The sequence below is a fragment of the Eurytemora carolleeae genome, unplaced genomic scaffold, assembly GCF_000591075.1.
Source record: "Eurytemora carolleeae unplaced genomic scaffold, Eaff_2.0 scaffold475, whole genome shotgun sequence".
NCBI lineage: Eukaryota > Metazoa > Arthropoda > Copepoda > Calanoida > Temoridae > Eurytemora > Eurytemora carolleeae.
The window spans coordinates 76,927-93,268 of record NW_019396382.1 but is presented as its reverse complement, the minus strand read 5'-3'; the positions used below and the strand labels follow the sequence as shown (position 1 = coordinate 93,268).

The following is a 16,342-nucleotide window of genomic DNA, read 5'->3' as shown; positions in this document are numbered from 1 at the left end:
GAACAGATTTGCGCAATTAACAATGGATCCCCATTTTCTGTTTGCACATTCTCATCGCAGTTTGCGGTCAGAGCACACGCATGCGCAGACTACCACGGAAAGTTCTGAGGATGGTTTAGGGAGGATTTTATAAATATTTCATCGTTATCGTTATAGCTATTGCTATCATTATCGTTACCGTTACCATAACCTTTACCATTGCAAATGCCATTTTGTATAGTGTTTACCTTAAAGAAAGGTTGCCTCAAATCAGTGCTTAGGATCCGGATCCGCAAGATTTTGGCTTCCTGGATCCGAATCAGCAAAAATATACTATTGAAAAAGAAAGATTATAAAAATTGTTAAAAAAAAGTCAGTAAATTTTAAAGAAAACCTGGATCCGGATTTCGATCCAGATCCATTTTTTCCAGTGCGGGTCAAGGACTGGATCCGCATCAAAATTAAATGGATCCTAAGCACGGCCTCAAACTCTAATTTTATAATCAATATTTCTATCTTTTCGAGCGAATGATGGTTTAAATATTTAAAATTTTAAACTTTCACTATTTGATCTGATAGAAAGGGGGGGGGCCACAAAACGTATTACTCTCCGGAAAATTTAAACAGTGGTTAAACATAACTTAGAATTGTCGTAGGAGGCTGATTTTTTGCATGCAAACTCAGAATTATGTATATTACATGCATTTATCTTTCAATAAAGATTTTTTTTCTCAAACTATAACGGTTTTCTTCTTTCATCTGTATTAAATAAATAGCTATTTATGACAGTTACAAAATTATTTTTCATGAAAATAAACTCAGAGAATTTAGACGTAACCTTTTTTTTAATGGTATTTAATTATTTTAAGGTATTTAAAAAAACAGTTTTTACAAAATGTGAATTTTGAAGAAATACTTTTGTATGGATAGAAACTGAACACTCGCAACAAACCATGATTTTCAAATCCTTATATCTTTGCAACCTAATGGTTTTAATAATAAGGTCTACATCCTCAGGTTGCAAAGATATTAGAATTCGAAAATTTTTGGCGACTGGTTTCTTTATCTATTTGATAAAATATTTTTAGGTCTGGGAACTATTTGATAAAATATTTTCAGGTCTGGGAACTATTTGATAAAATATTTTCAGGTCTGAGAACTATTTGATAAAATATTTTCAGGTCTGGGAACTTTTGTTGGAACTTTTTCCCTACCTGCGCTAATATTCGTCTCCCTGTGTCAACTCAACCTTACGTCGGTCAACTGGACTTTCCTGGCAGCAGTTTCTATCGCTAAATCTATAGTTTTCTTCTCAGTTCTAGTCATCGGAACTTTTATACAAGGAACCCAGCAATCTATTCTTTAAGTATATTGCACAATAAGCATGATTAATACTGATATTGTTATTCATATTGTTATTGTAAATAATAATTTTATTGTAAAAGTTATTGTTAATGTTATGGTTATTGTTGTTCCTGTTGTTATTGTTGTTGTTTTTGTTGTTATTGCTATTAATTTTCTATTGTTATTGTTAGTGGTAATGGTATTGGTATTGTTATTAGTACTGTTGTTATCATTGTTATTACTATTTTTATTGTAGTTGTTTTTTATTATTTTTATCATCATCATTATCATCATTATTATTGTTGTTATTTTTATAACAAAGTGATGAATATTTATTGTCAATCTTTTCATATAAATTAAATTTCTGAAACTTGATTGCTTGATTGATGAATTGATTGATTGATTGGGTTCACAAGGATTCAATGTGTCAAGTTCTCCACTGTATGCAATCTTCTGCACACAATCCAACGACTTTGCACTTGGTTTCCCTGTCCTCTCCGCCCTGTACAATAAGTCACATCCAGAATATCCAATGTATTTGTATCTGTTGGGTAAGTGCCTAGTTATTTTTATTTCCAAAGGGACGGTCAGGGTAATTTCAATTGGCACTTTATTTGAATACACAAATTGCAATCAAACTCTTCAAACCTTTGTCCGAACATTAATATGAATACTGCCAGCTCATGATTTATTTTTTAGATTCAGACTGTCAAATTTATTCATTTCAATGAATTTAACTGTTTCCCAGCTCTTGTTTTCTTGGATTTCTTTCATAGAGAATGATGTCACTTCATCTACATTTCTTGTCGTTTCGTTTTTTTCTTGTGGAGGGTGGAGGGTACCATTTTATTTGCATTTTTATTAATTTGACCTTTCCCTAGCTCCTGTTTCCTTGGCTGTTCTGAACCCTATTGGGTTTGTTCTGATGGAAGTTGGAAGGAGTAGAGAGGAGGAAAATGGTACTAGCAAACCATGCAGTAAAATATTCTTTAAAGTAAGTAATGAGGACATTTTTCCATTGATACATGTCGATAAAGGAGCACAGGCCCCACTTCATTGAACAAGTTGCTATCTTCTTATAAAAATTGTAAAAATTACATAAAAGATTGTGTTCAATTGTATATTATGTGTATATATTTATAAATTTTGTATATTTAACGGAAATTTAAAGTTTGCTATAGGTATAATTTTTTTTCAAAATTAATTTTACTTTTTTTCTACTAATTAAGGAATAGATATCAAATATGGCTGATTTTATTCTCGTTAAGATTAATTACTTTTACAGTGGCACCCATAAAGCTGTGGAATAGGAAGACTGTAATACTAGAGTTATGATTTTTTAATAATTCAAGAAACACGTAACCATATAATTGTGCAAGGGTCCATTTCGCTTTTCATGTTGATTTTCAATCTGAAGATCAAAATCAAATACTTATAAATTTGCTTAAATGTCGTTTTTCTAATCCACAATAAACATTTAAGTGTAATACAATAAATGTTTAAAATTTTTCTATTTTATATTTACGAACTTTAGGTGGTGAAATCGATACTTACCAACCCTCTGATCTTGATGACTGTGCTTGGAATGGCGGGAAATCTGCTGTTTCACAGCGCAATGCCGCCAATTATTCACGATTTCATGTCCGCACTTGGATCGGCTTTTTCTGCTTCGGCTCTATTCCTTTTAGGTTATTATTATCACATTTTATAGATGAATATTTTGAATTGATGATTTTTTTGGTACCATCTCTTTTTACCTTAATAGTGATGAGTTTTTTCCTTTAGTCCGGTCAACTTTCTTTTTTTAGTTTCCATTTTTTCCATATAACCTGGGACGATAATGCCAATTCGAGTAAATCATAAATTAATTTTTCAATGCACTGATCACGATATAGAGGCATGCAAAGAAAAGTCTGAAAAGTCGGTTGCCTTTTAAATTATTGAAATGAATATTTCTCAAGATATGATTTCTGTATGTTTTTTGTGCGTTTTTACTGCTTGATTAATGTTGAAAATTGGTTAGAATGCATAGGTCCGGTCCTAAATTTAGAGCCGGATCATTTGTCACAGACACCGGCTGAAACTTTAAATACCTGTGTTTGAAACAAGGAGTATGAAATAGAAGGAGATACAACTGACGCGGTTCGCCCTACCATATGATTATGCATGCTTTGCAGACGGGTACTCTAAGTATGGGTAAACCATTCTGAAGTCTATATTCTCTTAGTACAGCTATTTATATAGATAAGTTGAATCATTACTTTTCAATACTATTTCATTTCAGAGTAAATTAAAATGAGGGTTCATCGAGTCTTGAGCACTTCATCAATTCAGAGTACTCCATTTGTATAAGAAATATTCAGAATGGGTTATTGTATACTCGGTAATTGTACATCAGACAAATATTTCTTATTTAAATGAAGTACCGTCTGAAAAGCATGTATAATCATATATCTCCCTTCTATTTCATACTCCTTGGTTTGAAACGAATAGAATTAAACATATTGATATCCCAGGATTACGAATGGTCGGACGGAACAACGAATCTGGAAATCAGAACTCCACCCTGGTTCTTCCCTTTGTTCTGATTGTAGTCAAAAGTCTAGTCCTTCCTCTAGTTACCAGGGAAATAGTCTCACAGGTTAGTCACAAATCTGAAACTGGGGTAGTATTTGTATTGCGTATTTTAAAAAAGGTTGACTGTGCAGTGGACGGATATATCCAAATTTGTCAGTTTACATTGAGTGCCAAAATACTCGACTTAATCGTACACTGTGCACTACATGCGAATAGAAAACAAGGATATATCTTTTAGTCAAGATCTAAAAAAGGTTGTAAATCGGACTTGTCATTTTATTAACGGAGGTTCACTTGAAATTAAGTGTACAGTCCCTTTTAAGATATTTGTTAAGATGGCAGCTGATAGGACGGATAATAAAACTGAGAACTTGTCCAACTACGGTTTCCTCTACGGATCTAATTATAATGCATTATCTAGATGGGAGCTGGTAGGACGGATAATGAAACAGAGAACTTGTCCAACTACTGTTTCCTCTACGGAACTATTTATAATGTATTATCTAGATGGGAGCTGGTAGGACAGATAATGAAACAGAGAACTTGTCCAACTACGGTTTCCTCTATGGAACTATTCCAACTGCTCCTAGTGTATTTGTCTACTCAACCCAGGTATCTAAGCAGGAATAAGATCAACCTTAGATGAAAACTCTTATATTGGATTGGATACCTCTAATCCCTATTGCTAAATCTTTGTATCCACTGTCGACACTATTGATTTTCGGCTTAATCCTTTCTTGTGTATATCCGCTGCTGTCTTCGAACCAACAAGAGTTCTCTCATTGATTGCGCTCAAAAAAATTTTAATTTCTCGACTTCTGATTGGCTGTTCGGTTTCTACAATCGACATCTGATTGGTTGCAGTTTAACAATTTCCCGGATAATAAATTAAGATTAAATTAGTCTTAAGATTAATAAAAGAATTAAAAAAGCATTGATCTCGATATCCACAATTCTGAAGCTTTCAGCTCTGAGGTCGATACATTAAATTTGTTAATTCCATCAACACCCACTAATCCTTATCTTTAGTCTGATGGATATTAATAAAGATTTTGTCTACCAGCAACCTTAAAAACATTTTCTTTCGGTCAATTGGATATCACAACCCCCCAGTCATCTTTTTTAACGAATTAAGCCACATCACTGCTTAATTAAAAATTTCCATTGTGAAAATGAAGATCACATTGAATGTTTAATATTGCTGGCTTATAAAAAAGTGCTGAGCTTCGGTTTTCTTTATTCTTAAAAATAAAGTGTAATGTAATTAATCTTTAATACATTTTTGTGACAATATAATTAAAAAAAAAAATCACTTAATTTTCCAATTTCGGCTTTTTAGTATGGGATTCAACCAGATATGATCGCCGGAACTATCACCGCCTCGACCTTTATCGCCGCACCTCTTATGTTCATCTCCGCCAAACTGTTAATGATTAATAACCTAGACCCGGCAGATTATATTCAAGAGATCGACATCTTCCTCTTCGATATCAGGTTGGTCATTAGTCAATGTTATTTTTTTTTGATTTTAGAATGTGATACAATATTGTACAGTTAAACTCTTATATAAGAAGACATCGAAAGAATTTATGTAATGTCGCCTTGAATTTAAATTTGAAGCTGTCAATTGTATTTTCCAAAGCTGTCGAAGTTTTCCGCTCGCAGCTTTACAGGGATATGTGGAGCTGAAGCATAATCAAAATTTCTTTGTTGAAAGTAAAAAAAAAATTATGGAGAATGAATATTTTCAAAATTTATTTTCAGTCGGGATAAGTAAATATCCCTTGAAATATGTGGAGCTTGTTATCAAACAGCTTCATATAGCTGAGCGCTAATTTGCGCTTAAATCCATCATAAAAGTCTGAGCGGCAATTTCAGTAAAGATCTGCAAGACGACATTTTAAGAATTCTTCCGATATCTTCATATATTTAAGTTTAACTAGAGTATTCTGGATGCATGAACTAGCTGCTATCTGGGCTGTTTTCTATATAATATAATATAATATTGTACAGTCATTACCTGAAAACTCCGAAATAGGAAGCCGACTTTATATCAATACGGAAGTGTATTTGATTTTGTTATAAAGCAAATAGTTTTCCTAGACACTTATTAAATCACAAATCAACTGAAATGGGTCTGTTTACACCGCAAATTTCTGTTTCCCGTGCTCATTGGACTATCTAAAGTAATAATTTGAGTTATAACGTCGTATTCCTATTCCAAAGTTTTCTAGTTATCACTGTTGTATTCTGTTTGCATTAGATGCCATCTTGATTGTATTCTATATATAATACAATATTGGAGTATTCATGGTGCACTAGCTGCTATCTGGACTGTATTATATATAATACAATATTGTAGTATTCATGGTGCACTGGACTGTATTCTATATTATACAATATTGTAGTATTCTGGGTGCACTTGCTGCTATCACATAGATTCAGCCTCCTTAAAAAAAGTCTCATCAATTTTTAAGACTGGGCTGACTTTGAAGTGTCGCAACGCCCTAAGCTTAGATTTTACCGCTCTAACTCACTTATGCTTTTCTGTAGCCCTTTACATGTACATTTTAGCACTATAAAGCACTTCTTGTTAGATTTGGTTTTTTAGAAGTAAATGGCAAAATTCTCAACGATTTTTGTTTGAGAGCGTGAGACCATTAAATCGCAGTGGCTATCGGGATTGTATTCTATATTATACAATATTGTAGTATTCTGGGTGCACTAGCTGCTATCTGGGCTGTATTCTATATTATACAATATTGTAGTATTCTGGGTGCTCTAGCTGCTATCTGGGCTGTATTCTATGTTATACAATATTGTAGTATTCTGGGTGCACTAGCTGCTATCTGGGCTGTATTCTATATTACACCATATGGTAGTATTCTGGGTGCTCTAGCTGCTATCTGGGCTGTATTCTATATTATGCAATATTGTAGTATTCTGGGTGCTCTAGCTGTTATCTGGGCTGTATTCTATATTATGCAATATTGTAGTATTCTGGGTGCTCTAGCTGCTATCTGGGCTGTATTCTATATTATGCAATATTGTAGTATTCTGGGTGCACTAGCTGCTATCTGGGCTGTATTCTATATTATACAATATTGTAGTATTCTGGGTGCACTAGCTGCTATCTGGGTTGTATTCTATATTATACAATATTGTAGTATTCTGGGTGCTCTAGCTGCTATCTGGGCTGTATTCTATATTATACAATATTGTAGTATTCTGGGTGCACTAGCTGCTATCTGGGTTGTATTTGTTCTCCTGATAACCAAGAAAGCTTATCTAGTTCCTCATCAAATTACACTGGTTCTAACCATTTGTCAGGTACTTCTTACATAAAAGGATAAAACATATTTTGTTGTTGATATTTTTTTGCGATGCATTCTGGACAGTGCATAGGATCCTGATCAAAGTGGGAAAATATCAATAAAAACCTTGGGGGAACAACAAAATACACATTTAATGGTCAACTAATGAAGAAAAGTTTTTAGTTTTTCCTGATTATCTGCAAGTCAAATAAATAATTAACTATTGTTTGTGGGTGGGGGGTTAATCATTATAAAACGGGAAATAAATTTATGATTGTTTTTTTAAGGAACATATGATGAAAAAATTTGCTAATCTTGTTTTCTGCAGGGAATTGCTTGTTTCGGGGCAGTACTTTGGTCTTTCCTTGACTGTAGGCATGGTTGGAGACTCATCCTGCAATTTATAGTATTTGGATATGGAGTGTTTGGTTCCAGGTTATTATTTATTTGAAATTAATGACAATGTGCATTTGAACAATAACAATGCTTCAATATAGTTTGTAATGTACATAGTGTGGTGTGGTGTATAGTTTTTACATACATACTGTGTGTAACAGTAGTTATGAAGATAGATACAGGGTGTCCTACAAAACATGATAGTTGAGAAACGACTTTAAGGTCGTCTTTGGCCTTTGAAAAAAATATGCGTCATTCATTCGACAACCTAGTTTTAGAAGTCAAATTCTTGAACAATCACAAAATTCCCCTTTTTGAAATGGCAGGACGTGGAGGATTTTTTATTTATGGTTCATGAATTATACACGTCAAAACAAGCTGACAAATGTTTGCAAGTTATTTGTAAATTTCAAAGACAACCGTTAAGTTGACTCTCAACTGCCATGTTTCGTGGGACACCTTGTTCTTAGTAAACATAACCATGTTGATTTTAATTAAGTCCTGAAAGATAATGATCATTTGAATCCTTGAAACCAAACCTATCTTCCCTTTAAATGGCGACGCTTTTCATCCATGTTCAGTTTATTTATCTAGCTATGAATGTAAAACTAGATAGTTCATGTTAAATATTTCTAGAATTTGCACGGCAGTGTTAGCTGTAACTTTACTGCTCCAGTCCCAGACGGGGAGCAGCATGTTGAAGTACAAGCAGCTCCTTCTCGGTATAGCGGTGCTGCTTCCCTTCCTTCTGGTCGCTGTGCTCACAATTATTGTTACCATAGAGACAGAGCCTCATGGAGACAAGAGAGATCCTAACTTCCAGTACGGGGAAACTCAGGTATAGTGTTTTCCAATAAACATGAGAATACAAAACTCAGATAAATGGTGTCCCAAAAAACATGAGAATAACAGAACTCATGTACAGTACAGGGTGTCCCCATAAACATGAGAATTAAAAACTCATGTACAGGATGTTCCAATAAACATGAGAATATAAAACTCAGATACAAGGTGTCTCAATAAACATAATAATACAAGTGGTTGTCTTAAGTCAAGTCATGATAATATAAAACGCAGGTATAGGGTGTACCAAGAAACATGATATATGGAACTGAGGTTCAGGGTGTCCAAAAACAAGATGATTCAAAACTCAATTACAGGATGTCCCAAAAAACATGTGTAACATTTAAAGAAAGTTCACAGGGTTTCCCAAGAATAATAAAAATACTAATCTTAGGTAAAGGGTTTCCCAAGAATCATAACTCAGATGAAGAATTTTATAATAAAATAAAAATCAGTTCCAGGGTGTCTGCAAAATCATGGGAAAATTGAAACCCAAAATTTTACTAGGCATTTAATCTCAATCATTGATCCTATAATTGTCATAAAACTGTAAAGAAGGGTTATATGAAATTACAATAAAAATTGATTTAAATCTTCAACAAAAGGTATTGTTCAAGCAGAATTTCAAAATTCTTAGCGTGCTCCATTTTCAGAAAAGTTTTAATTACATTTATTTAAAATTTAGGTCGTTTGTAGTTTACGTCATTCATTTCAACATGATAAATATAATGAAGACAGAAGAGGTTTTATTATTATATTTACTTCAAACAAACAAAACACAGGAAAAATGCAAAACAAAAGTTTTTACTTTCTTACTTTAAACTTAGGATGTGGAGGAAATAGGCGGAATAAAAGGATAAAAGATTATATAATTATTAGATATCTATCTATTACAGGGTATATCTGCTCTAGTTATCATTATACTAAGCCTCATTGTTACCGTTAAATAAATGATCTATCTATTTTCTGCTATTATGCTATATCTGCTCTGGTTATTATTATACTAAGCCTCCTTGTTACTGTTAAATAAATGATCTATCTATTGCAGGCTATATCTGCTCTAGTTATCATTATACTAAGCCTCCTTGTTACTGTTAAATAAATGATCTATCTATTACAGGCTATAACTGCTCTGGTTATCATTAAACTAAGCCTCCTTATTACTGTTAAATAAATGATCTATATATTGCGGGCTATATCTGCTCTGGTTATCATTATACTAAGCCTCCTTGTTACTGTTAAATAAAAGATCTATCAATTACAGGCTATAACTGCTCTGGTTATCATTATACTAAGCCTCCTTATTACTGTTAAATAAATGATCTATCTATTACAGGCTATAACTGCTCTGGTTATCATTATACTAAGCCTCCTTGGTACTGTTAAATAAATGATCTATCTATTGCAGGCTATATCTGCTCTAGTTATCATTATACTAAGCCTCCTTGTTACTGTTAAATAAATGATCTATCTATTGCAGGCTATATCTGCTCTAGTTATCATTATACTAAGCCTCCTTGTTACTGTTAAATAAATGATCTATCTATTACTGGGTATATCTGCTCTAGTTATCATTACACTAAGCCTCCTTGTTACTGTTAAATAAATGATCTATCTATTTCAGAGTATAACTCCTCTGGTTATCATTATACTAAGCCTCCTTGTTACTGTTAAATAAATAATCTATCTATTTCAGGCTATAACTGCTCTGGTTATCATTATACTAAGCCTCCTTGTGACCGTTATATCCCTGATTGGACAGCAAAGGAATATAAGCAGAAAAGAACAGGAAAATACCCGATTCAGCAATAAACTAGCTTTACAAGCCCGGATAACCTAATACAGCTTCTTTTGCCCAAAAAACTCTAAATCAGTAAAATACTCTTAATAATTTGATGACACATAACAAAAATAACTAGAAATTAGATAACTATTTTAAAAAAATACAATCAAAAGAACTTTTTTTCTCACAATTTATTTTTTTAATATACAATGAGTCCCTAATTATAGCTTGTAAAAATAATAGATAGTATTTTCTCTTTGGGCGTCGATATTAACAATTTACTATTGAAACAAAATAAACTATAAATTTTGAGGCCTATTGTGTAAGATATCTTTATTTCCTTGGATTCAAATCTATTGAGTTAATGATCTCAAATCTGTCTTGTTGCCCTGAGATGAGAACTGGTGAATGAAGAGTCTGGTTGAACCAGCAAACCTAGTTCAATTATTTATCATAAATTAAAATCTTCGGTAAATGCAAGTATTTGTCCTGAAGCGGTTATACACCTCTAGAGTTCTAACACTGAACGGGAGAGTCTTCTCGGCCCTAATCTACCGGAGGATAGAGAGGATGGAGAGGATGCTCCCAGATGCAACGGAGGACAGAGGACAGACATAGAGGACATGATTACACCAAATAATAGACCAGGTACCTGCTAAAATGTGAATTTTCTTTTGGACACTTCCGCATATTTTTTATTCTTTTTTGAAATTTTCATGAAATCATTAATTTTTTAACATAAAATAATGTTCCATGTAGTTTAAAACAAACAAATACTGGTTTAAAAATATTATCATAAATAATTACGTAGATTTTTTGAACATTCAACATTTTTTAGCTTGTGCTAATGGAAACGGGAACAGAAGATACAGATGTGATTCTACACATAGAGAATACTGCTCAGGACTTATTAGGTAGAATTTAGAAACAAAGCTAATCCGACCTGCTCATTTATGATTTAAGCTCATCCGACCTAGAGTAAACTGATCTAAGTGTTTTAACCTAAGTGTGTTCCTACCTAAAATTGTAGTTAATCTTATTTAATGTTAGTTTTTGATCAGCTGAGTTGGTGGCGTTGGATGGGGGTTAGACTTAGTTAAAATGATTTAAATACCTTAAAAACTACTTGGTAATTAGTTAGAATACCTTGGGTCAGTTCCCTTGACATCCACATTTTTTCCTTCTTATTTTGAAGAGAAATTGTGCAAGAGGAAAATTGGATAGTTCCCATGATAATATTCTAGGAAACAGAAAGTTTATAATTAGATATTTCATTGCTGTGCATTGAATTCACTACAACCTACACTGCAATACTGCACAATATATTTTTTTATAAAAATTTATTTAACCGTGTTTTGTGAATAAGTTACCAATGGCTATTGTCTTAACGTAAAATTTTTGAATAGGCGCAAGGTGGGCAAAGGCCTTAACCCCCCCCCCCCCCTTGGCCCATTGTGAAGAAGTTAATGTACCAATAAATATCTTATATTATCATTTAATAACCAAAAAAAAATGTTGATCAGTTGTCGTGAAATATGAATAGTTTGACAACTAATCAAGTTTGCACAAGAACGCACTAGAGCATGAGTTCAACCAAGCATTTAATGCAAGGAAAGTTATTTCAGAGGTGTACGCATTTTTTATACGGCAGTGTACTGTCACTGGGCGGTAATGTAAACACAAGACGGATGTCGAAGCCTGACATGGGATCCATCTTTCACATAAAAATTCAATGATATTTTCTGGTAATAGGAAACTATTATATGAATTATCAAAATTATCAAAATTCAATGCTTTTAACCTTCTCGGATACTAAACGTAAACTGATGCATCTATTCTTTGTTTACAAATTCCGCCCAGAAAGAACTGGTTTCAATATGTACGCAGAGTATACGCAACTGCAATTAACTTTCCTTGCATTACATTCTTGAGTTCAACTAGTCATACCTAGTTCACACACTTCTCAATATTCATTAATCCTACCGCAGGAGGTATGAGGTTCCGCCTGGAGAGGATGCCCTAAGTCCTGACAATGTCCTGGTGGCTAACACTGTAGCTGGTCTATCTTTTCAGGATGAGAGGGAGGATACTTTGGAGATATTCAAACACAGGTTAAACCTTAAACCATTGAACCAGGGGAATATAATAATTATTTGAAGGCATGCATGAGGAAGTTGATATATGTAATAATAACGCAATTTTACGTAATATATACTTACTAATTACGTAATAAATACGTAATAATTACGTAATAATTACATAATTTATGTAAATATTTTACCTGGTTTTGCATAATTAAATGGGGAGGGGGGGGGGGGCGCACTAGAAACCAAGGTATCTATTCTGCCAGGACAGGAGGAAAGATTCTCTGGAGATATTTAATCACAGAGTCAATAGATTCACTGATTTCTGTTGATAATTACATTTAATTAGCGTGTAGAGTGTTTCTGTGATAACTGATTTTAAGAATATATTTGAATGTTTAGATTGCTCCTGGTTTTGCTGTCCATATCCATGTTTGTCGGAGGGTCTCTTTGTATCTGGACTCTGCTTATGGATAGGTTAGTTTTCTCATCTCTGATTAGTTTGTTTCAAAAACAGTTAAAATTTTTGTATAAAGGCAAGCATGACAGATAAGACTTGCAAACTGCATGAAAATTGCCGGAAAGGACTTCGAAAATTTTATGTAGTGGTAGAACGCTATGAAGATTTTTAAATACTTTTCAGGTCAATGAAAACCGATGAAAATTAAATATTCTATAAGGAAACATCAGATAGAAATAAACATACCTAACCAACCTTGGTTATTTAAAAGAAGTGTTATGGAAATTTGTTGAAAGCCATTAAGTTTTATTTAATCCTCCATGTTTTCATTTATTCCCATTAAAACTTTGAATTTTTTTCTAATAATATTTTGGTATTGTGTTAAAGTAACACACCCCGTCTATAAAATGGCAGGGGTGTATATTTTTTTTAAAATCATTTCCCCTTCAGAAAATAAATTTTTTTCTCCAGAAGTTTGCTAAATTGGGGAAATTAAATATATTTTTAAATAAAAGACTTGAATTTTTTGGACCATAAGGTATAAAAACATAATAGAACTTCTGGTTTGTTCTCCCCAAATCATCAAATATCAATCCCCCCCCTGAACCTTCCCTTTAAAACCCCATTGCTTAGAATGAGTGGGATCTACCTAGAGCTTGTTTTCCTGGATGGATTCTTAAATCTGGGACAATCATTGTTTACCCTTGCAATATTTGGTATTAACACAAAGGTAATCAAATCTTATCAAAAATGGATGATAGACTAATGGATGGATAGATGGATAAATGGATTGATGTATATTTGATTAGTTGATTTCTTGATTTCTTGATTTATTGGTTTATAGATTGTTAATCAATCGATTGATGCATTGATGGAGTGTGGCATAATGGGTTGATAAATTGATCTTTTTCTGACTAATGGAATTGTTAAAGTGATAAATTGATTGTTTGATAAACTGACTGACTGCATGATTCCCACACTAATTTCTAAGTGATCAATTAGATTGAAATGACTAAATTCAAAGTTTGCTGTTAAATCTGTGAGATTTATTAAAATGATTAGTGTGTGACACTGAATTGTTCAATTACTCACTCACTCATTTAATCTCACTCCCTCATACAATCTCTCACTCAATCCCTCATGAATTCTCTCACTCATTCACTCTTGCATTCTCTCACTCACTTTCATGCATTCTTTCACTCATTCCCTCGTGCATTCTCTCATTTACTCCCTCGTGCATTCTCTCACTCACTCCCTCATGCATTCTTTTACTCACTCCCGTATGCATTCTCTCACTCACTCCCTCATGCATTCTCTCACTCACTCCCTTATGCATTCTCTCACTCACTCCCTCATGCATTCTCTCACTCATTCCCTCATGCATTCTCTCACTGACTCCCTCATGCATTCTCTCACTCACGCCCTCATGCATTCTCTCACTTACTCCCTCATGCATTTTTTCACTCATTCCCTCATGCATTCTCTCACTTATTCTCTTGTGTATTCTATCATTCATTCTCCCGATTATTCTATCACTCACTTCCACATGCAATATATCAATCACTCCCTCATGCATTTATTCACTCAGTCCCTCATTTCCTCACTAACAAGATGATCTTGATTGATTGATTGATTGATTAATTGGATTGTTGATTGGTCGGCTGATTGATTGATTGATATCTCTTCAGGGATTGTTGTTAAATCTACGAGGTTTACTCCGACGACTAGTTTACCGTCGGGATAAGATACTTTTACCTGCCTGGGAGGATTTAGAAGTAGAGGATAGAGATGTTTCAACCAGGTAGACTTTATTAATTTATACAATAATTTACCAGGCAGAGGATAGAGATGAATCGACCAGGTAGACTTTATTATTTCTACAATAATTTACCAGGCAGAGGATAGAGATGAATCGACCAGGTAGACTTAATTATTTCTACAATAATTTACCTTCCTCCCAGGGGTCATAATACAAATATAAATATTGATAATATTATTGATGTTAATAACAAAAAAGTTGGATTCTTCTGTTTAAATAGGTGCATTTTCAAAATAACGTCCACATTTTTCCGGGAGATCCTTTGGTATTAGAGTTGCCTCAAAAAATCGGACCCGATCGGTTTAGCCGTTTTGAAATGTATTGGATAGAAACAGACTAGGAAAGATGATTTTAGCCTTAACTTTATTCATTTTAGTGTTTTTATTTTCTAAATTCTAAATTTGAATTTAATATTGAAGAATTGCGAATTTGAAGTTTGTATTAGATTTAGTTTAATATTCCAGCCTTAATCCTTAAATCCTTGTCATTTGCAACCTTGACAGAGTATTCTCATCTTAAACCAGAATTAGCTTCAAAATATTCATTAAAATAGAGGTTGCAACTTTGGTATCTTGTGTTATCCGATGGATTAATATAATTTGATTTGGATATTTAGTGAAGGTTTGACCAGTCAGAAGCCGCAAAAACATCTGCGATTTTTACCCTAAATTGTATTTATCTATTCTTTAATATTATTTTTTTGATAATTTATTTTTTACTTTTTTATTGTTATTTATTTATTTAGATTTATCCGCCATCACCTGGAGAGATGTATGGAGGACATACTTCATGATATAAACGAGGGTCTGAGGTCAGCTGATTTAGAATTATACAATTTGTTTATCTTATGTTTGTAGACGTAAATGCCCCTCCATTTAGAGTGGGATGTACGATTCACAACGGTGTCCTTGCTGAGTACGTATGAGACAGATGACGTTTCCTATCTGAAAAAGGGTCACATTTGGACAATTTCCTTCTATTTATTGGATGCAGTACAGAAACCAAAACTGAAAATAATCACTTTTAATCTAAGAAACACAAGGATTTCTCATTCATCTTTTTTTTCAGACAAAAGTGTAAAGCATATCGTAGTAAATTGAGTATTTTGACGTGTGGTGTGGTCACTTAAAGTTACCTTTATAGTCCCTTTAACTTTTAAAATGTTTAATCTTGTTCTTATTAGGCGCCATCATGCCTCGTTCTATGGTTTCGAGCTGGTCACGTGGCTTGTTGAGTTTGGTTTGGCACGAACACGACAGGATGCAGAATCACTTGGTCGCCATCTGATCCGGGGACGTGTAATTCGTCACGTGGATGATCATCTGGACTTTTACGATGGACGATTCGTCTACACCTTCCTACCAGTAAATCGGCGACTGAGAAACTAGATCTTAAATTTGATAAGCTTAAACCATTCCTTTTGCATAATGAAGAATAATTATATATAAAACTAATTATAGTGTTGATTTAGCTCAAATATTTTGCCTACAGTACCAAACATCAAGTCATATATTAATTTGTCAGAAACTAAAAAGCTAGATATATCTTAACTAAAATATGTCACAAACTGATATATTAATTTATAAAAAATTAGATTGAAATCTTAATCCAATTGCCCACGCTTTGCCAGCTTGTGAAAATAAAATGAATGAATGCCAAACTTAAAATGTTTAATCTTCCAGTACAATCTAGATGTATTATATGAATGTATATAGATGTATATAATTAATCTTGTTGACCAAT

The 16,342-nt window shown here is 33.3% G+C and overlaps 1 protein-coding gene across 1 annotated transcript; it reads left to right on the top strand.

Moving 5' to 3' along the window:
• Positions 1-22: 22 nt before the first annotated feature.
• Positions 23-16,341, top strand: LOC111702116 (integral membrane protein GPR155). Its single transcript, XM_023473694.1, has 20 exons — positions 23-113; positions 1,137-1,322; positions 1,740-1,874; positions 2,205-2,317; positions 2,858-3,011; positions 3,840-3,964; positions 4,408-4,512; positions 5,240-5,394; positions 7,125-7,230; positions 7,543-7,649; positions 8,247-8,448; positions 10,150-10,242; positions 10,749-10,884; positions 11,075-11,150; positions 12,225-12,347; positions 12,723-12,797; positions 13,414-13,510; positions 14,469-14,581; positions 15,345-15,410; positions 15,783-16,341. The coding sequence occupies exons 1-20, from the start codon at positions 23-25 to the stop codon at positions 15,985-15,987; spliced, it is 2,463 nt and encodes an 820-aa protein (XP_023329462.1). The 3' UTR covers positions 15,988-16,341.
• The last annotated feature ends 1 nt before the right edge of the window (position 16,342 follows it).

Excerpts from the sequence above, each read along its gene's own strand:
- LOC111702116 (XM_023473694.1), top strand. The coding sequence starts at position 23 with ATGGATCCCCATTTTCTGTTTGCACATTCTCATCGCAGTTTGCGGTCA. Across the intron at positions 2,318-2,857 it reads GCAGTAAAATATTCTTTAAA|GTGGTGAAATCGATACTTAC; the intron begins GTAAGTAATGAG and ends TACGAACTTTAG. Across the intron at positions 12,348-12,722 it reads TTGGAGATATTCAAACACAG|ATTGCTCCTGGTTTTGCTGT; the intron begins GTTAAACCTTAA and ends TTGAATGTTTAG.